Raw genomic sequence first — 22365 nt, forward strand, 5'->3', positions numbered from 1 at the left:
GAAAACACCAGAAAGGCAGGAGGATAATGTTTTGCCATGGCAAACAAGTCAGATGGGAATTGCAACTGGAAAGCTAGATTAAGGCTAACTGTTGTCTTGGAAATACTTTTTGCTAGAGAATAAAATCCCTGGAAAGAAACAGGTCACCTGTGCAGAAGGCTCTGCTACAGGAACAGCTTCTGAAGAGTAAAGGCACTGCGAAGAGTGCTTCTGACTTCAGGGCTCCCCTTTGTGCTTTGCCTTCAATGATCAACCTTGTTTTCCTCACAACACCAAACAGAAGTGTGTAGACATAGTGCTGGATCCAAGAAGCCAGGTTCCAGGAACAATAAGACTAAGTGGTATTCCAGGAATGATAAGACTATGTGAATATGAAGTAATAGAAGAGATTCTTCACTTTGAGATATTTTCTTATTTCCAGGAGCAGGTTGGAATGATAAAAGAAAAATATGAACACCGAATGCTGCTAAAACACATGCCTTCAGAGTTCCACCTTTTTCTGGATCATATTGCAAGCCTAGACTACTTCACCAAGCCAGACTATCAGGTAGGACCCTTTATTTGCTACTAATCTGGTGCATGGCACTTTGGTAAGGCATCTGGATTTTCTGACATTCCCATGCCTGCGTTCATATCTGGCTGATGTATACTTAGAACCAAGAGGAAAATGTTGGACCTTACCTAAAATAATCTTATACTCCAGACCACAGAGCTCTTCCCAGGCAACAGATTACGTTTGGCTTTCATTAAAACAAAAAAGTTTTAAGATATTCCAAATGTTAACAAAATTTCAGCACAGCTTGCCAAAGCCCGCAAAGAGCCTATGCCAACAGCTCAACAGTGCACACCAACCCCTTTGTTTTCCTGAAGATTCACATGGGCCTGTAGTGAAATGAGGCAACCAGGTGCCACTAATTCCCAGGGAGTGAGCATGAGCTTGTGTCAAGCCCACCTGTGCCTAATTAGGGTGGGCCCCCACTGCACATGAGCAGGACCAGGGGATCAATAAAAGGTGAGGCCTAAGACACAGGTGGAGCTCAGTCCTGAGCTAGCCAGCAGAGAGGCCAGTGGCTCTTGGAGCAACAGCACCTATCTGGGCTAGTCAACTCTGAGAGCCATAGGCTTAGAGCATTGCTCGTGAGTCTCTGCTGGAGCACCTGGTTGGACCTTGAAGTGCCGTTCCCTAAGAGAGGTTCGTCTTGCTACATGGGCCTTAGCTATTATTATCTTTATATTAATTGTATCTTACACTCCTCCATGGTATTGCTCTTCAGGTACTCTTTTTGAAGATCCTAGTCTACTTACTTGTTTCTTACTTGTTTCTTCCTACTTGTCCAGAAAGAAACCTTTTTGCACCTTTGGTTTGTGTCCTCCTCTGAACCTTATCCAATTGTACTTTTTTGAGGTGGGAACTTGCCAGCACTGCATGTTCAACATATATGTATGGATAAACTGCAGTTATGATGTTCTGTTCCATTTCTATGACTTTCTAATATTCTGTCTGATTTATCCAGTGGCAATGCAGTTTTGAATGCTCCCGTGTGTGCACCAAGTAAAGCTCTAGCTTCTTTTGCAGTCGCATGACATTTTGGTAAAATCCTTCTGCTCCTACCTTCATTATTTTTTAAGTGGGGAATGGTGCATAAATGCAGTACAAGAGCATCTGATAATCAGCTCATTCATGACTGCTCCTTCCTCACTCACTGTCTGAATTCTGATGTATTACTTCTGTAACTTAACCTGCTTTGTGCCTTCTGGCTTCTTTTATGCTGGGTATCATAGGGTACTTTTGAATTTAGAAAGAGGCCAGACATCAGTTTAAGAAGAGCCATACTGGGTCAGCCCTTCCTTTCTTGCTCCCTTGTAAATGGGGACAGACTATAGGAGACTGGCTGCTGCTGTTCTCTTTGCTCCAGGTGGTCCATGCCCTGAAGTTTGCAATCTTTTTCCTCAGTTGGACCCTGGCACTTAAGAGGTGTTCTTAATAGTTATTCTTCAATACTGTGTTGAGGGTTAGAATGCAGGTTATCCATAACTATTTTGGAACCATTTTCACATGATATATCAGGAGTGACTGTGATCCATTTCTTGAACCTTAGCCAGTAAGAAGGCATTTGACAAGATGAATCATGGCAGTTTAACAGGTAGTTTCTGCACAACCAGCTTCTTCTTACTCATTCTATGAGACATCACTCCAAAACACAGTATGCTGCTACAAAATGGTGGTTTTGGCACTCAAAGAGTTAGAATTGCACATTGTCTTGTAGAAGCTGACGTGCTCTGATAGGACATGGTCTAGACCTGACAAATGGTCTGACAAGCAATGCTCTCACCAGCCTATATCTACAGAGTCATGACTCCTCATCCAGTGCTAGGGGGAGAAAAAGGTACCACAGTGATTCCCTAGTTCCCATAGCCATGCTGCAGATGTGCTTTATCTGATGTATTTTCTTCACCACCTATCCTTTTTTCTTTGGTTAAATTTGGCCTGATAGAGGAAGCTTAGGAGTCTGGACAGCCCTAAAGAGTCACAGCCCATCCAGTCCATTCTCTGCCCCTGTTTCAGTAACATTTTCCTGTGACTCTAATAAACTTTCAAGGGAAACGTCTGTATTTCTCACAGGAAGAGAATCTGATCTACATCTGTAGCCATTGCCTCTCTTCTCTTTCTAGACCCTGTAGAAGCAGAATGACGGCTGTGCAATGCAGCTAGTCTTAATGACATTTACTGTCTTGTGCCTTTCCTGTTACCTCTCAGAGTTTCATAGTAGCCAACATTCACCTTGTATATGAGAAATTCCCGGTGAAACTTACCCAAACTGTTGGTCTTCCACCACAACTTCCCTGACTTGGAAGCTCTTTTCTACAGGCACCATGGTTTTTGTCCCTGTCTGCATGTGGTGTATACCTCTTGGGTCTGTTGAAGGTTAGTTCTATTTGGTAGCTTTGTGAATTGAGCCTAATTTTGAGTTTCCAATTAGTTGTATATAACTTTTTTGTTTGTTTGATTTTTAAATCTGGTGCATGGATGACAGACATATGAGTAGAGAGACTGGAATTTCTTCCTGCATCATGAAAGTCTTATGAGAAGATGTTACTTGGTCATCTGCTACCTTTTCCTATATTCTCTTGTCACTTGATCTCAGCCTTCCCTGAAGTCTCTTCATTTAGCCTCAAACCCCATCAGTTTCTTACAAAGTTTTGAAAAAAAATGTAACATTGCTCATGTATGTACATGCTTCATAATCGCTTTCCTTGTTTCGGTGTTTTATGACACCAAAAGGCTATGTCTTTACTGCCAAGAAAATCTAGCAAGTCAGCCTCTATCTACCTTTAGATCCATGGTGTACAAACTAAAATATTCTGAATGGAGTAGGGTAGAAGGGCATTATATTCTTGCTGGCATGAGATGCTGGGCTTAATATGAAATAACTACATTTGGAAAGCATGTCCAGTTACAAGGGGATTGAGAACAGCTAGAAGGGGTTTACCCAGGACAGAGCATAGCTAACCAATTTGACCAGCTTTCTGCGAGCAGGTGACTTCTACGGATGTAGAAAAAGCAGTGAATGTCATCTGCCTTGACTTTACAGTCTGTTATAATGTCTTCATAGCCAGGTTGAAAAGAGATTGTTTGAATAAGTGGAGCACACACAAGTGTATTGCTGCTACAATAACTAGTAGCAATAAGTATTGCTGGGTGCCAGAGTTGTGACCAGCAATGCAAAGTTCAGTTGGTGGGTAGCCACTAGTGGTGTCTCTCAGGGAACAGTGTCCTCATTAAGAACCTGGGTGATGAAAAATGGGGATGGAGCACACTCTCAGACAGTTCACAGAAGATACTGACTTGGGAGAAGCGGTTTGATATGCTGAAGGGTAGTCCTGATACTCAGACAGACTTTGGGCTTACAGGATCCTCATGAAATAAGTCTAAAGTCCTGCACTTAGGATGAAATAAACATGTGAAACAGTACTGGCTGGGGACCAATGAACTGGCTAAGGAGGAGCTCTGCTTCTGCAGACCTTTATGTCTTAGTGGTCGGCATGGCACAGCAATATGTCCTTGTGACAATGGAAACCAGCCACACATAGGGCTGTATTTAGGCAGAGCATAGCTAGCAGTGTAAGGGAAGTAATTGTTCCATTCTGTTAGGCACTTGTTACGTCACACTGGGAAAGCTGTGTCCAGTACAAGAGACACATACAAACTGGAGCCCAGTGGAAGGCCACAGATGACTAGGGACTAGAGCATATGTCGTAAAGGAGAGGCTGAGAAAAGTGAGTTTCTTTGACCTTTAAGAAGGGAAAGATAAAGGGGATACTGGTTTTGCCTTCTGCAAAGAAGATGGAGCTAGACTCTTCTGAGATGTACAGTGAAAGCATGAGATGGAATTGACATGGTCCACAGCAAAGGAACTTGTAATTAGCTATGCAGGGAGAAGTTATCACCAGGAGGAAATCAAAGTAGTAGTGAGATCTTCATTCTTCGATCTAGTCAGAACATAACCTGACAGACCATTGAGCAAGCTGATTTGACTTTGAAACTGGATTTGACTTGAAGGTAAGCCCTGCTTTTAGTAGAGAGTGGACTATGCAATCATCTGAATTCGGTCACATCTTAAACATTTTTTGAGTTTCAACAGCCGTCTACAGTCTGTTGCAGCTCTTGCTGTGCTACTTACCAGACATACTATGTAACTGAGGGATCTTTTCATCTCCTTGACACTGCCAAGTTCACTGTTCTTGGGCCCAGCAGAAGGAAACTCAGTATGGGAGGCATGCACTTACTGCAGGCATAGGATCCCTAGAAAGGATCCAGTAACTCTTCATATGACTTCTGGTAGCAGTGTTTGTTATTGGGACTGTCTGTGAACTTTCCTACTTCACTTTCCTTGTAAACTTTGATCTTTCATCGTAAGTATAAAGGGTTCAGAAAAAGCTGAGAAAACTCAGTAAGGTCAAGGAATAGCTGGAGAATAATGGTAGCTGAGGACACCAGTATCCTTCAGCTTGCATAACCAGACTCTTCAGGGAGGTAGTACTAGAGGTCTATAAAATCCCAAATGGTCAGTGAAGTCCAATGCAAGTGTTATAGAAGAAGCTGTAGCAGAAAGTAACAGAAGTTGTTTTGTCTGAGTGGATCCTTGACAGCATGAAGGAATGCTAAGAATAAGACAGCTTCTTATGTTATCATGTGGTTTCTTACTTCAGAATGCTTCTGTTTCAAAAGAATGGAAGGTGGCAGAAGTAGTACTCATTTTAAAATGGCTTAAGAAGATCAGTCCCTGACACTGACATGTACATCACAAAGAATCAGAAACTGTGATAAAGTGGACAGATGTGTGAGGATGATCTAATAATCTGAATTCAGTATAGCCTTTATAAGGGCATCGGTCTACAAATGTACAGTTTTTGGAAGGATTCTTTGAGGTTGTGAAGACAGTAATTTCTAAAAGACATTTGACGGTAATCCCTGCCAATGTAGAAATCAGAAAACAAATACAGTCCTAAGAATAATCAGAGTAGTATTTACAGGGTAAACAGCAAATATATACCATGTAAATCAGTGTGAAGCATACTCCTAAATACTATGTGCATTTCCATTTTTGCATGTCAAAAAGGGTATCTTGAAATCAAAAAAGTTATAAAGAAGGGTATCAAGGAGGCTTAAAGATAGATTCACTCCCAGATACAAATAACTAAATAGATTAGGACAATACACTCTGAGAAAAAAAAAAAAAAAAAAAAAAAAAAAGAGAGAGGACTGATGTGCTCAAGACATTTTTAAAACCAAAGGCAGATCAGCAAGAAGTGAATGGAGAGTAATTGATTGCTGCTTCTTCTGGTATCAAAATGAGGAACTGCCAAATGAAATTAGCAGGTGGCAGGTTTTAATGAGCAGAGAAGACAGTTCACATAATTGGTGTATTCTTGGCCATGAGATAGGTGAAGTCCAAAAGCTTTTATGTTCAATAAGTAGCTAACCAAATTAATAAGAAAACATCCATCTAAGGTTACTAAATATCAGAAAGTTTAAAGTGTGACCCTTTAGTTACTCACATTGAGTTTTGAGGAAGAAATTCCCTGCCAACAGCAGCAGCGCAACTCCCATTTCCATCAGAGGTGGAATTGTGACATGAGGCTACCAGGCAGAAACATAATCCTATCATATCAAGCTATCACAACAGTCAAAGCCCTTTCAAATCAAAGAAGCTGCTACCACTGCTATGTCACATCCACTCTATGGAGAGGTGTTACCTGACTGACCAACAGTCAGCTCTGGGAATAATTTTCATCAAACACAGTGGCACTGCAGGGGTGAGGCACCTAATTCTAGGATTCTAAGTCACAATAAGGAGAAAAAAGATAGCTCAACTCAAAGCTGCAGATAGGCATTTTACTGCAGTTTGGTGGAAGGCAGTGGGAAATGGCAGGCTCTCCTGGCCTTCTGATTATGCTGATAAACAAAACTGGAATATAAATGCAAGCAAGTAGGGGGTTTGTTCATGGTAATTTTTATTCATAACTTAGTGCTAATTCTATGGCATAAGCCAAATGCGTTTGTCACTATATTCTTTCTTCATAAAGACTTCAGGCTGAATCCTCTCAGTTCTGTACTATTTAGTTGAATTATTGTATTGAGACATGCAGGACCTCCCATATGGCTATGTTTGTCATCCAGCTTCCCTTTGACAGCAGCACATCAGATTTCCCTAGGTAATGCATTGATGCATGAAGCACTGTTGCCAGTGTTACCAGTAGTTTTTTTCTCTCCTAAGGAATACCCATTCTGAGAAAGCAAAAAACATAATCCATGTCAGTATATCAGCATTTGTACCTCCCATCTTATAAAGCAAATTGTATTATCCCTTTTTAGTTGTACTCTCTCCCGCAGCCAAATGCAGCAGCCTGAATTGTGCTTAAGTGTATCACAGGGCCCCTGACCAAGCTGTGTATGAGCCAGACACTGTAACCTGTCAGCAACTTAGGAATGTTTTTCTACAAGGGCAGCCCTTGCACTCTACATATCAAGTGTACTGTTCTGTATATGTTTAATCTACAGGAAAGCTCAAATTAAGGCTTTAGAATTATAGTAATAAGCCAATTGCAAGATTTCATCAAATCAGTTTCAAAATGTTGCATCCGTTGATTTTTCAGTTGCTATTTTCAGACGTTTCAGTTATCAAGCCAAAAACAGCCTCAGAAACAACTACTACAACATTGTGACATTTGCTTTCATTTCTTGAAGCAATCTAATTTCACCTTTTATAGGCAAGATGGAGAGTATAAGCCCCACTTGGTCCTCATGCTCTTTCTTCAGATTTTTTGTGAGCCACCCTCAGCTACTTAGCATAAATTGTTTTTGTAAATCTATTCCAGCTAATCATGTCCGTTTTCGAGAACAGCATGAAAGAAAGAGGCATCACAGAAAATGAAGCCTTTGACTGGGAGAAGGCTGGTACAGATATTTTGTTGTCCACTAGCACCTCTACTCCACCACAGCAAAACACCAGGCAAACAGCAGCCATGTTTGGGTGAGTATTGTAGTTGCAGTAGTCAGACTACAGACGTCCTCAACAAGAAGCTCAGTGAGAAGTTCATTTTTGAAAGGTTTCAAGGCCATTATGATCTTGGGAAGTTGGAGCTGCATCGCAGCCACCACTCAATTTGACTTAATATATATTAATATGTATTTAAGGTGGTGGAATCCAGTTTCAGATCATTGCTGACCTGAAAACACATTTTCTACTGGGGATGAGTGTGCAGGCTGGAGTCACATTAAGGGATGTCTGGAGACCTTTGGCCAGGATTGACTGTGCCCTTATGCTTATATATTTTGTATGATATATGGCACATAAGGCTGGAGCTTCTGTAAGAGTGCCTGCTGTGAGGCAGTTGTTGCCTTCCTGTGGAATGGGTTTGTGGTGAACAATGAGCTGAACAGAGCACAGTGAACTCACTGATCATGCCTCAAACACAACTCCTCCACCTTTACATATTTAAGTATATTTAATTTGTTGATGCAAAGGTACACAGAGCTTGGTGTTCAGAGATCAAAAGGAATCCCAACACAAGTTGATAAGGCTTAGTTCACTGGTGCTGTTGAGGGGGCTGACATTAAGGGATAACAATAATCCTTAGTAATATTATAGAAGATAAAAGCTGTAAGGCCTGTCAAGCCTCATTTGTTCATAAAAAGAGAGGATGTTTCTTCTAAGCTTAATATTAGAATAATATAATAATTTAGGTTTGAAGGGAACTCAGTCATCTAGTCCAACCCCCCTGCAGTAAGCTGGGACACCCTCAACTAGATCACATACAGTCCACCAAGCTCAGCAAGGTATTTGTATTCTTCTGATGAAGGAAAAGAAAGATGCAGACATTCAGAATACAGTTATTCCATTGTCATTTCTTTCTATGACAATGCTAGACACACAACTTCTGACATATGGTCCCATTCACGTAAGTGTGAACACAATGTCTGCACTGTGAACTGTCCACCCTCCACACCTGAGTGAGTAGGTTCAGGGGGCCTATATGGCCCCACCAGACTTAGCATCCCAAGGCAGTGATAGCTGGGCCTTTGCTGGTGTAGATATGCTCTGAGTCACAAACAAGTACCTGTCATACCAGATTTGGTGCATAAATATTGTGTAATGTCCCTTCTGAAGAAGTCTGCAGCCTGCGTATCAAGGGTCCCAAGTCTCTTTTGCTCATCTATCCCACTGCTTTGTGAGAATACATTAGGTGGAACTGTCCTGTTCTGTTTCAGGTTGTCATAATTGGGATAATGCTAGACTGCCTGCTTTTTCAACCCCATAATGCCCTAAAAGCTGCTAAGGAATTCATAAGGAATAAGCCTCCTTCCTAAAGTGCTAATAATTTTACTTTCCTTCTTGTCTCTTCCATAGGGTGGTTAATGTCACTCCAGTACCTGGGGACTTACTTCGTGAGAACACTGAGGACGTCCTACAGGGTGAACATCTGAGTGATCAAGAGAATGCTCCTCCTGTACTGTCAGGCCGGCCTGCAGAAGGTCTTGGTCAGGCTCCAAACACCGCCTTCAATGAGCCTGAAGTTTGGGAAGAGACAGATGTGAATCGCAACAAACTCAGGATCAGCATCAGCAAAGTAAAGAACATTTATTTGTATGCTGTGGCTGCTGGATTTAGGGCAGTGGATTCACAGACTACTATAAGCCACCCAAATCCACTGATGAAGCATCCTACATAGTGCAGCCCAAAAGCCACTGTGGAATTTCCCTTTGGAAAAGGGAATAAAAGCCATTGGGATTAATTTGCATCTTTAGGCAAATGACATTTTAGGGGCCAATAATGCTAGAGTGAATCTTTCATGGAACATGGTTATCATTATCTAGTATCTTGGAATTCTAGTCCTTGGCTAGCTGACACAATATCAGAAATGTCCCTGGTTTGGACATTATATAAGAAAATTTTACTGTGTCCTAACCTCTTGGGTAAATAAACTTTATAAGAAATGTCTCCAGAAGCCATATTTTTTCTACACCTTGGATCATCACTATTTTTCCTCTTCCAGTTTTTTAACTTTCCTTTCTAAGGGTGGCACAATCTAGAAAGTACATCTAATGATGGTTTCACTCCTGTGAACAGTGAGAGAAACTATCACTTAATATTCTCATATTTCTGCATTCCAAGATCGTACTAGACCTTTCACCTTCCATAAAGTGTAAACTTTAGTTCATCTTCCTCATAACCCCTAAGATGTGTCTCAGTCCTTTTATGTAAATGTTAACTGATTTCTTGGGGGAATTCCATAGTGATGATTCCACAGTTAAATATTAAAATCTACCAGTTGATTTATTTATTAGATCAACTTATATATATTGTAAGCTAATTTGTATTTATTGTGTTGATCTCCATTTTTATTTAAAAATCAGGATGTCACATGGCATGACAGCAGGTACAGAATCTGAAGATTCTTCAGAGAATCTTTCATCAGACAGACTTAAACTATTACACTTATCTAATTAAAATATTATCCTCATTAAAATATAATCCTTACCAGATTCACATCTCAAACCTTTCTTTAATGTACATTTGTAAACTAGTATGTTAAATCTACCAGTCTTCTGGGTCTGAGCAAAATTTACTTCATTGTCTACTGGCACAAAGTTAGTCCTTTCAGCCCTGTAGATATCTCCTCTTTTTATAGTATTATTAATGGGCAAGAAATAATCTCGTCTGACTCACTTAAAAATCTCCAGTGCAAATAATTTGAATCAATGTGTTATCTGTATGGACCATTACCAGTGACTATTCTCAATACTGAGTGTTATAAAGCAAGTTCAAATCACTTCATCTCTCACTGGCAAACAGTGCATTCTCAGAAGTTCTGATTTTAGGCACATGAAATAAGAAAAGCCTGGTAGAGTGGGATAGTACTGTGTCCACAACATACAAAAGGAAAAAGAAAGGTATCACAGAAGAACTGTGTGGTAACTCCTGTGCGTTTTTCTGTTCCTTTGAACCACCAGGTATCTTGATGTTCTTCAGTCAGACTGAGGTGTTCACAAGGGAGTACTAAATGTCCTTTCTCCGTGCTAGGTGTACATCATGTCTTAGGTACCCAATGCTGCCATTCACAAGCCCTGTCAAAGATATCTACAAGATCCACACTGTTACCAGGTGACTCTCCTGCCAAGGGATGTGCTATTTCTTGTCAGTTTACAGGCAAAAGAGCTTAGGGAGTTAGTCAGCATGGCAATGAGCACTTTATTTCTGACTAGCTCTATAGCTAGGTAGTAGAAGTACATGAAATAAGGCAGGGCATCACATTCTCCGAATCTAAAGAATTCTGTCCTTTCTCTCTGTGCAGGTTGGTATCTTTTGCTGGTCCTGTCGCTCTGCTAGGCTTATTATCTTTAATCTGTTCTTCGACAGAGAATCAGTTTTTGTTTAAGTCACAGTGACCACATGGTTACTGTCTTGCTCTTTGTATTTAGGTGGTGACTAGGTTTCTCCTACACTTCTCTTAAGATCATCCTTATTTGCCTGTTCACACAGTTCTCCTTCTGTCCTGCTTCTCCCATTTCCGTGCTAAGGACAGTTTCCTTGCTTACTGTCACTGACCATTCTAAATCTCCCTTCTAGTTCTCCTTCCTCCACTGGATCAAAGTTCTCATTTTGTACTTTTTTCAAAAGCCTCCTCTTTCTCTCCAGCACCCTCGCACAAATTTTCTTCTCTTAGATCCTACCAAGTTGCCTGTTACCCTATAGGTACATCAGCACTTTGTGCTTTTCACAAACAAATTTGACCTTCGTTTGTCACTAACTTGTCCTAGCCTGAATGGATTATAGATTAAATCATTGCCATCTATTCTTGTTTTCCTGTAAAGCCTGAAAGTTCTCCTTGAGTCTCAGTAGCTGCAAGGACTCCTTAGTTATGCATTCTAAACCTACCCTGGATGTTTTAGATCTGCTAATTTATGACTAATTTACCATATACACAGTACATGCACAGAGGCAACTGTCTTGATCAACAGCATTTTACTGAGAAGTCTGCTTACACTCAGAGCCTCTGGTATTAACAGAGGACAAGTGAATGTAAGGCTTGCTGCAGAGAAAGGTAAACACTCTTCATACTGCAAACTTGCACCAGCACCTCAATACACACCCCTACACAGAGGCAGTGTGTAGCAGCTGATGCTGCATGGCTGGCTGCACAGCAGGGTTGAGTGCAAATCCTAGACAGCTGCTGTAGACCTTGGACCATTCTTCCTCTATGCTTTTGCATAAAAAAAAAAAAAAAAAAAAAAGGAAGTCAGATTCATTAAAGGACATAAAAAACCAGAAATATGTACTTGTAGAGTATGAACAGTCAATTCTCACAAGTGTTCACAAGCAAGTTCAGGAGTTTAGGTCTGCATGATCTTGGGTCTATGGAGAGCTTTTATGTATGTTGGGGTTGAGTATACATCCTAGAAGACTTTGTTCAGAAGAAACAAGAGTTTAAAAAAAAACAAAAAACCAACCCCTATGCTGGGAATTAGGAGATGGCTTACTCATATCAGATTCATCAGAAGTGTAAGTATTTACATTGCAATAAAATTCATGGACTCTGCATAGACAAATATTGACAAACAAGGGTTCTTAGACATCTCTAATAAGCAGTCTGAGTTAGTGTATGTAGGTTAGAACATGAGAACTGTGGATCAATTCTTCACAGTAATGGAAATGCAAAGGTCACTTGTAAAGATGTTTAAATATCTGAACTGATTTAAAATCCATACCTTGTTTTAATAATAGATCTTTGCCATAATAAATGGACCCTTACATTCCTTCAAGCGTAGCTTGTGTAGATTATGCAAATGCAGCTCAAACTATATTGTGGAATTAAAAACAGCATAAAGGATAGGAAATCGATGTCTTTGGTCAGATTTTGAGGTTCTCTGTGTTTACCCCCTACAGACTCAGTGCATGGTGGAAGAGGAGCAGAGAAATGGTGTCTGCCCCAGTTCCCCTGTCCGAGTGCCTCCGGAGTCCCCCACTGCACAAGTGCGCTCCTTAAGATACCGCCGTGTGAACAGCCCCGAGTCAGAACGCCTCTCCACTGCTGATGGCAAAGGAGATCTACATGAAAGAAGGTTTGCTCATCCTCCATAGCCTCCTATTGCTTTTAGCAGGGTCTAGAACTGTTGAGACCAACCTAATCGTTAGATCAATGGGCACTGGAAGTTCCTTTCTGGGTGGACGGGTTTGTGGGCTTTATTATTTCTCTGATGAGACACTCATGGCTCTTAACAAGGATAGTTAGTGGGAATGATTCTCTCCCTGTCTCTGGATGGGAAGAAGTCCACAGATGGAAGGAGGAACATTGGTCAGACACAAGGAATTGCATCAGATCAGAGATAATGTAAACATTTACAAAGCTTTTGGCTGGCCTGAAGTGGGAGGTAAGAATGGATCTCATTAGGATACTTACAGGGATGCATGTATCCTGCTGGGAGGTAGCTGCCAGTTCCTGGTGTGGTGGGTTTTATTATTTCATTATTTTTCATTGATAGTAATAATAGTATCTGTTCCTGAGCATGTAGCATTGCACTTGTTCACATGTAAATGTATGCACTGCACCCTGATTTTGAAGGTAATAGGAATATCTCCTCTCAGATCCACAGTAAATAAATAAATAAAACAATAATAATAAAAATAACTGAAAGAAGCCTTCTAAAGTATTGTGTGCTAGGGAACATATTACAAGGCATAAGCCCTTGCTGCTGGTAACCTTCATATACTTTGTGTCTGTCTTCCTCTTTCCTTTGAAAGTCAGGGCATAAATTGTGGCTGCAGAACATGCTGGTGAAATCATGCCTCTAAGAGAGGTAGGAGAGAGACAGGCTGCCCTCTTTCAGAAAACCTGACAGACTTCAGCCAAGAGGAACAGTGACAAAGAGACAGTAGCTGGGAATGAAGGAGAATTAAAAAGAATTAGAGAGCAGATGAGCCCCTAACAATATCCCCAGTTTGCTTCCAGGTAGCTTCCCCATGTATGCTTCCCTGTAGCTCAGGTAAGATTGTATTACTAGTAATAATTTAGGGTTTGGATAACAAACCTTGAGTCTTGCTACGTCCTCTTTCTCTTGCTCAGAAGAAGGGCTCTTTAAAATACGAAGGGAAAGAAGTCCACAAAACTAGTCGTGTATATCCACTGAATCCAAAATGCTTTCCATTCTCTTGCCTTCTTCCCTCAGCTCACGTTTTTAAAATCAAGATCTTTTTTTCATCTTCCAAGTAGCCTGCAATAAGTTTGGTGGAAATACTATTCCACTCTGCCAAACAGTCTTGTCTTTGTCCAGTTTTTGTCTTTTCACAACGTAGACCTCATTCCCAGCACTGGAAAATTCTTGTTTTCTGGAGCCTGTTCTTCCACTCCAGGAGTCTCTCCTCTGCTGGAGAGTAGATTAAGATATTGGCTAAATTCAGAGTTTCTTTCATTTTTCTTTTTAGCAACAAATCTTTAAAATCCTGTTCCATTTCATACACACAATACAGGCCATTTTTCACTCTCACTTTCCATACTTACTATTACCTATTTATTATTATATATTTTAATATTATTTTTATTGGTAGTATTATTTTTTTAATATATTTTAAGACTTTAATAAAAACAACCTTGCCAGCCACTAGCTGGCTTTTGCCAAAATCTTTGGTTTTGCCCAAGATTTTCTCTACATCGCCCTTAGGTTCACCACCTTCTATAATTCCCCCTTCTTCATCAAAAATCTTTCATTTTTGTTTGTAATTCTTTCCATCTCAACTCTGATCTTCCACTGTGCTAAAGATACCCAGTTTTGCTAAGCAACCCTCACCCAATAGTCAGTCACTTCTCTGCTTCCCCTCGTGCTTTCTCACACATGGAAGGCTTTTCCCAGAAGAGTCTGCAAGGCTCCTGTATTGGTCCTTCTTAAAATCCTTTTGGAAAACACACTGCAGTGGTCTTTTTCTGGTCAGCAGACACTCACTGACTTCTTGCAGCAAGCTGCAAAGCAAGCAACAAGTGCAGGCCAAATGAGAAGCATGAATCACAACAGTGTGGAGCATAAAGACAGCAGTGCCACCAGCTGTTCCAGCTGGGAAGCTGCCAGGGCCTTTGGGGCACAGGGATTTTCCAGGGCCTCTTTGAAAGGTATATCCACAGGGCTGCAGAAGCTGTTGCTATTTAGAGTGTAAGACAGTGAACATGACAATACTCTTTGTAGGATTCTGGTCATATTTCCTTCCTGGTCCACCAAATCATTTTGGCGTCATCTATGCCAAATGGGATCAAAGATTCTTGCTGTCTTCAAAGAACTCTTGTGGCCCCTTTGGAGACCTCACTGGTCACCACAGAGATAGCACAGTGCAGCTGAAGAGGTTGTAGGAGCCCAGCAGAGACACCGTTAAGTCAGTAGATTTGGGATTTAGGAATGGCTTGTGGTTATTTCTTTTTCAGAAGCCAGGGGAACCTACCAGAGGGGAAAGAGGATATTGGTATTGTCATCTACAAGGAAGACAGATGCTGAATTGACTGTCTTACTGAAGCACTCCAAGTGGAATGTCTTTATGCCATTTTAGGTTCTGAAGAAGTATTTTTGCTTAAGCCCTTCTTTCTGTAGCGTACTGATAAATGAGTGAGAAGGGCTATGCAGTTTTTCTCTCAACTCTTATGATCTCTAAATTTAATCACATACCTGATGTATTTTTAATGGCTTCATGTTCTGTCTTTAGATCTCGAATGGATTTACCTGGCTCTCCCTCACGGCTTGTATGCTCCTCCCAGCCAGCCCAGATGCTGTCCATTGACACTGGCCAGGCTGACCGGCAGGCAAGTGGTAGGATGGATGTGTCTGCTTCAGTGGAACATGAAGCCCTCAGCAATGCTTTCCGCTCAGTGCCACTCGCAGAGGAGGAGGACTTTGATAGCAAGGAGTGGGTTATCATTGATAAGGAGACAGAGCTGAAGGACTTTCACCCAGGTGCTGAGCCAAGCACCTCTGGAACTACGGATGAGGAGCCTGAGGAACTAAGGCCTATTGAAGAGGGTGAGGACAGAAGGCGCCTGGGGGCAGATGCTGCAGTCAGGCCGAAGACACATGATGGGCGAAGTCGGGGTATGCAGCCTGTGACTGAGGAGGACAGTTCCCACAGACATGAAGGACCTTCTCAAACAGCATCTGACAGTAAACATGAACAGCAGACAGGAAGTCCAGCCCACTCCCCCCTACATTCAGCACCAGCCATCCGACAAAGGAGACGAGAATCTGAACCTACTGGTCCTCAGAGACAGGTAAGATCCTTGGGTCTGTATCTTGTTGCCTAGCATAGCATCATCTTAGGAAACCTCAGGTGTGCTGGAGAAATCTGTGATTCCAACCATGGATACTCTTGTGAAACTCTTCCTGACAGTGCTTGCAAATGTTGTGAATACCTTAAAGCACTCCCTATAGCTAGTAACGTTACCAAGGTCAGCCCTTCTGGCGCAGGGACAAGAGAAGAGCACAGCTGTGGTTATAGGTATCTTTAATCAGTTCTCCTATTGCTCACCCACAATGGTTTCTAATAACCACTTAGATGAATGGAGGTGTTGTTAGCAGTGAGGTGTCAGTGGATGGCAAGAGAACACCCACTAATTAATCACTCATCAACACTGGGCAGGCCTACAGGAATGCAAATCATAAATTAACTCCCTGAAATGAAGCTTTCTTCTAAATATTTAATAAAAAGCTCAGAGTAACCAGCACCCACATCCCATCAACCTCACTTAAGTGACTGGCATTGTTGTTACCAGGTATTTTCTCACAGAAATGTTCTTTACCTACTGTAAAAGTAGTTTTTTTCCCACGTAGTTGTAGAGGGCCTTTTTCTTCTGATTTTGCTTTTTACGGTGGTCCTCTGAAGATAGAAAGACATTCAGGTTTTAGTGGGAGGTAATTTATTAAGTTATCTGGAAAAAACCTGATATACTGTTAGTCTCAGAGTTCATCTGTCATATCTAATCTTCATTTCTCAGGCATTCAGAAGAAGGTTGTCCCAGAGTGTTTGCTGCAAGAGAAAATAAAATTGTTCTCCTGAGGGCTTTTTGTCTTTGTATGTTAATGAAGAACTCTCATGCACATGGGATTGATAAGTGCAGCAAAGAGCAGACAAGTCTTGGGTCACACACATGGTGATACCCTCCTACAGAAGGTGGTTGTTCACACAGTGTGCTTGTTTCCCTCCGGAAGATGATAACCATCTCCCATTCCCTCTTGAGCTTATTATCTAAGGGGGTGTTCACTTGACTGGAACATGTTAAAAGAACATCCTCCCTTTCAGGCCTTGCCTAGATTCTTCTCTTCTCTGGATCCCAGAAAGGTGCAAGAAAAAAAGGACTGTTAGATTTGGCAGGGAAACATGAATGTTACAAGAAACTCTATAAAACCAAATCCTTGCCTGCCAGGCAACATGTTCCTTGCTAAGGTGTGTGAGACTGCAGCATTTACAGGAAGGACAGAAATATTGACAGCAAGCACTAGTGGTAATGTGTCCTGCTGAGGGTGGAATAGTAGCAGTACGTGCTTCTCATGGAGTTGAAGCATCCAGTTCCAAGGTTCCTAGGTGGAGATGTTTGCTGTATAAAGCCTATATGTTGAATGCCCCAGATATCTAGATTGTGTAGGCAAGAGTGGCAGAGTTGAAAGGGTCTGTGCCTGACTTTGCTGACTGTACAAATAGGCTCATCAGTGCAAGATGTGCAAGATCTGCAAGACACAATGAACATGGCAAGAGTCAGCTGGTACAAACCAGCTGTAAGATACTCACTGACACATTTAACATAGCTAGAGAAGGCTGGAGGTGCCATCTTGGCTGTAGCACATAGTACTGCTACATGAAATGACTGGGGAGGTTGGATATGATGCAATATGAAGGCTGCACAATGATACTTAAAAAGCAGGCAAAAAAAAAAAAAAAAGGTAAAATACTGCTGATATTTCAGACAGCCTTGGCTCTCCAGAAGAGAGCACATTTTTCTTTCTTCTGTGTTCTGAAATACCCTCTGAAGTGTCAGTAAGCCACTCCTGAGCTTGGCTTTATACAGACCAACAGTGGACTTTGGCTGGCTGGGATTTAGTTGTGCTTCTTTTGATCCTTCAGTTGTCTCTATATACACAACTTTGCAGTGACATTGATCTTTTTCCACTTGTCGTCGCAAACCCAGCTGCTAACTCTCAAAGGAAAAATTACTAAAGGAAAGCAGAAGCCTGTTCTCGTTAGGTACACCAGATGGAGGGACCAGTTGGTTGGGATGTTGCTAAGAATCTGACCAAGGACTTACCTAATGAAAATACTGAAGGCCTCACTAGCAATGGCATATGTTTCCTTTATCTCAGGCTTGGGTTTCCTCTGGGTTTGATCAAAACTTTATTAGACTCTATGTGTGTGAGAAAATCTTCCCTATCTTTGAATATGAACTGAGACTTTAAGACAGGTAAAAATGTCACTAAATGCTGAACTGTCATGAGTAAGGTCATAGGCCTTGTTGTACCAATTTGGAAAGTCATTCTGGTCTTCTGAAAACTGGTGATCATCCATTGGTTGTGAGCAGAGAACTAACTGAGAGCTAATGGGTAATCGCTGTTCTAATGCTTTCTTCTGTTTCTCCATTCTCTGGCTCCGAGATATAAGCCATTACTTGTTACTGGCAAAAGAAAGTGACCTCTGGACTATCACAGAATCACAGCATGATTGATGTTGGGTGGACCTCTGGAGATCACCTAGTCCCACCGTCTCCTCCAAGATCAATCAACTAGAACAGGTTGCTCAGGACGTTGCTCTGAGGATGGGGGCTCCAAAATCTTTCTGGGCAACCTGTTTCAGTGTTCAGTCACCCTTATGGTAAAAAACCTTTTTCTTATGCTTAAAACGAATCTCCTATATTTCAATTTCTGCTCATTTCTTCTGGTCCTTTCATCGGATACCACTAAGAAGAGTCCGGATCCATCTACTTTTACCCATCAGGTATTTGAAAATGTTTATAAGAACCTCTTTGAGCCTTCTCTTCTACAAACTAAACAGTCCCATCTCACTTAATCTTCTCTCAAAGGACACATGCTACTGTCCCTTCATCATCTTTGTGACCCTTCACTGGACTATCTCCAGTGTGTCCATGTCTCTCTTTTACTAAGCAACCTAGAACTGGAACACGGCACTCCAAGTGTGGCCTCACCAGTGCTGAGTGAAGGGGAAGGACCACCTCCCTCAGCCTACTGGCAGCACTCCTCCCAGTGCAGCCCAGGAGGCTTTTGGCCCATTTTGCCACAAAGGTACCTTTGGTGTTCAGCTTAGTATTCATCAGAACTACCAGATACTTCTCTGTCAAACTGCTTCCTAGACAGTTGGCCTGCCTATCCAGGCACCTCTGAACATCAGCCAAACCTGCTGGTGTGTCAGCCATACCTCACAGTTTTGTGTTGTCTGGGAATCTGCTCAAGGTACACTCTGTCCCAACATCCAGATCATTAATGGAATTGTTAAATGGTAGCAGCCATCATAAGCCCCTGGCTACCCTAGTGACATCCAGCTGGACTTTGTTCCCCTAAGCACAGTGCTTTGTGCCCAGCAACTCAACCAGTTTTCAGTCTGACTCACTGTCTACTTATCTAACCTGTGTTTCATCTTTTTATCTGAGGATGTTACAGGAGACAGTGTCAAAAACCTTACTAAAGTCGAGGTAAACAACTTCCCACCCAGTTGTCTCATCACAGAAAGCTATCAAGTTCATCAGTCATGATTTACCCATCATACATCCATGCTGACTGCTCTCAATTACCTTCTTCTCCTTCATATGTTTGGAAATGGCTTCCAGGAGGATTTGCTTCATGCCCTTTCCAGCTGACCAGCCTGTAGTTACCCTGAGATGTTTATTCAAATTATAAATCTGTTGGAAGAAACATATCGGAGTGCAAGTGTGAGGGATGGTTGTGTCCTCCTGAAACTGTGTGGGTGTAAAGGGGAGCACAGTATGAACAGATGCTGCTCCGGGAAAAAGTCAAGTACAGGGTAAGCTCTGAATGGCCTGGGGGAATTTCTGACCCAAATATTCTCACATATTGGATATCTCCCTGTTTCAGCTGACAAGAAGACAGCTGCAGTGGAGCATAGACCTCATGAGAAGCCCTGTTATGGAGGGAGAACAGGTCTGTGATGAAACTATTCAAGCACAGAGTACACAGCAAGCTTGTTAAAAGAGCTCTTAGACTTTAATGCATGCATTTCAGGAGTGTACTGATAAATCTCTGCTTATTTTTATGCACTAATATGTAGATAAAGCTATAGAAATAGATAAAAATGAGGGGAAAAAAGATTAAACCTGCATTTCTGTTTACATATTAATCCTGGCATAGGATTGCTGTTATATTTGGAAATCATTTATATCTACACCCAGCAGTATAATTAAAAAAACTGTCAAGTTCTTAAACTTGCTGAATAAATTCACTAACACTTGACAGAGACAACAACTTACTGCTGCCTTCTGCATTGAAAAGAAATATTAATGTTCATACATCTATGAGTTTTAGCAATTACTGCTGAATGTAGGTCTGTGTTCATAGGTACTTCTTGACTTTGAATATCCCTTGCTGCTGATGCAATTGGCATTGTACAAAATGTTTTGAGATCTGCCTGTCTAAATGAACTAAAAAAACCACAAGAAAAGTGAAGCCGTAGCGGGTGTTCATATTAACTCTTCCTTACCTATTCTTGGATATATGCTGCAGAGCTCATAGAGCATTTTGCTTACAGTTTGTCTTATAGTCCATCCCCCACAACCAGGAGTTCATCTTTCATAGAATGTTACAGTGTGAAGAAGTGCTGGTGTATTTCCTCACCAACTTAGCTGCATAGTTAGAATCACTCTTCAAAAAAATCTCCCCTGGTGTTATGCTAGGCCTCTTTGGTCCCACAGCCAGCCTTCCACAGCTAGGAGAATGAGCTTAAGTAGACTTACTTAAAGTTGACTACGTCTTGACCCTAAAGGGGCATCAGCTCTGGAGCCAATGAGCTGTTCCCAGCCAGTCCCCAGCATTGGCATCTTTTCTGGGAGATCATGCAAGGATGTTCACCATGAAGACCTGTGTTGGCAACACTATGGCTAAGACAGGGGGCAGTCAGAAGCACATTGCAGAGGTTGCCTGGGACAGCTTCAGCTGTGTGTTCAACTTTACTTAAAATCACTAGTTTTCTTTTAGAAAAGACTGTACTGGGGGCCTCATTGAGGTAAGAAAATATTCTATGTTCTGGTGCTGAGGTCATGGGTGCTCCCATGCTCCTGAACTTCCTCATTGCTTCATCTGAGGGATGTTATAGTTGTGACATTGCCTGATACCTTTGAGAGCATCACTTTAGTGACACCAGTAGGCTGTTCTCTTTCTCCATTGGTTTGAGCTGGTGATGATTATTCCTCCAAAAGGCACTCAGAGACACAGGAGAGGGCTGCCTCCCAACAAGGACAGGGCTATAGAGTTCTGCCTCTCTGGTTCATGTGGTGTAGAGCTCTGGGTTGCCCTGGGTCTGTTACGTGGAGGACCTCTGGTTTGCACTGAGAACTGAAAACCAAGTAATGCTTTCTGTGGACTATATTTTGAGCCTGGTGGCCTCTGTGGCTCCCAACCCTAGAACAGTGATGAGGCACTCCTAGAGTGCCTATACACAGCAGGAGGAGAGGACAGAAACTACAGCTTCACCAGCTCAGAGGTAGAAAGAAGAAAGGCTGGGCTGAAATAATTGAGCAATGGACAGAAGCAAAACACAGAAGGCTCTCAGGTTAATAAACTTGGGCAGAAGAGGTGGGCTGGGGGAAGAAGGCAGCAGGAAAAATGAGATTTGAAAAGCATCTATGTGTCTTGTTTTCCTTTCCCTTCTACAGCATTGTCTGTGGGCTGCTCCAAGGGGACCTGAGGGATCATTTCTCAGTGGTGAGAAATAGGCATGTGCAGAAGAAGGGCAGACTCTCATTGCCTTCCACTCAGTATAATTCCCATTGGGTTGTGCTTGGTATGTAGATTATGTGATTCTTTCACATTCAGCTCCTCCAGCTTCCCTTCACATGCAAAGAGCTTGCCAGTGGATGGTGTTGGCCTCTACACACATTCTTAATCCTCTTTAGATTTAGGGTCTCTGTCCATCCACGTGCTAGGAATAAGATAACAGCAAAAGGGTGATACAATAAGAGAAGTAATGTTCGGGCATGCCTGTTATTATGTACAGGTTATAAAAATCAAAACTTTGAGCTCTGTAGAAATTCCTAATTGCATTTTATTTCTGTAAAATAGATTGAGTTCTATCAATGTCCTGTTTTTCCAGGACTTCACATGAGAATTGTTTTACTGCTCCTATCCAAACGGCAGAATAGGCCTGGTGGAAGTTGGTCCTCCCTGATAGCTTGCAAGTGCAAAAGGATAAAAGGGGGCAGCACCTCCACCATTGAATGAGTAACTTAAGCATTAGGCCAAAGAAAACTGTCACGTCTGTAAGCTCAGCTTCAGTCAGGAGGCAGCAATATCTGTGCTTGCTGGTGGGGTGCTGCAATTTGCAACTTCATGTTCTGGGCTGTAAAGGAGGTCCGTCTGGGTAGTTGGAATGATTCTTTTTGATGTAAGGAGTCTTTACCATGTTGGGATGATACATATGTTGAAAACATGCAACATGCTGAGCCCAAACATGGAGCAAAAAGCAATAATAGGAAATCCAGTATACTTAGCTGTACAGCCTACAAACAGTTCACCCAGGATTGAAGTTCTGCACCATCTGCACAAAGAAGAGATGATTGTTCTTATGAGAAATTAGAGCTGTTGTCCAGAATTTGTCTCTC

At 41.8% G+C, this 22365-nt stretch overlaps 1 protein-coding gene across 1 annotated transcript in view; it reads left to right on the top strand.

The window, feature by feature from the left end:
- TTBK1 (tau tubulin kinase 1) overlaps window positions 1-22365 on the top strand; it is a 105408-nt gene that overhangs the window by 60945 nt on the left and 22098 nt on the right. The window contains exons 9-13 of the mRNA XM_030447682.1: window positions 422-547; window positions 7381-7535; window positions 8913-9132; window positions 12450-12625; window positions 15246-15804. Of these exons, the coding sequence (XP_030303542.1) occupies window positions 422-547; window positions 7381-7535; window positions 8913-9132; window positions 12450-12625; window positions 15246-15804 (1236 nt within the window). The remainder of the gene's footprint in view (window positions 1-421; window positions 548-7380; window positions 7536-8912; window positions 9133-12449; window positions 12626-15245; window positions 15805-22365) is intronic.

Source organism: Calypte anna, chromosome 3 (genome assembly GCF_003957555.1).
Source record: "Calypte anna isolate BGI_N300 chromosome 3, bCalAnn1_v1.p, whole genome shotgun sequence".
Taxonomy (NCBI): Eukaryota; Metazoa; Chordata; class Aves; order Apodiformes; family Trochilidae; genus Calypte; species Calypte anna.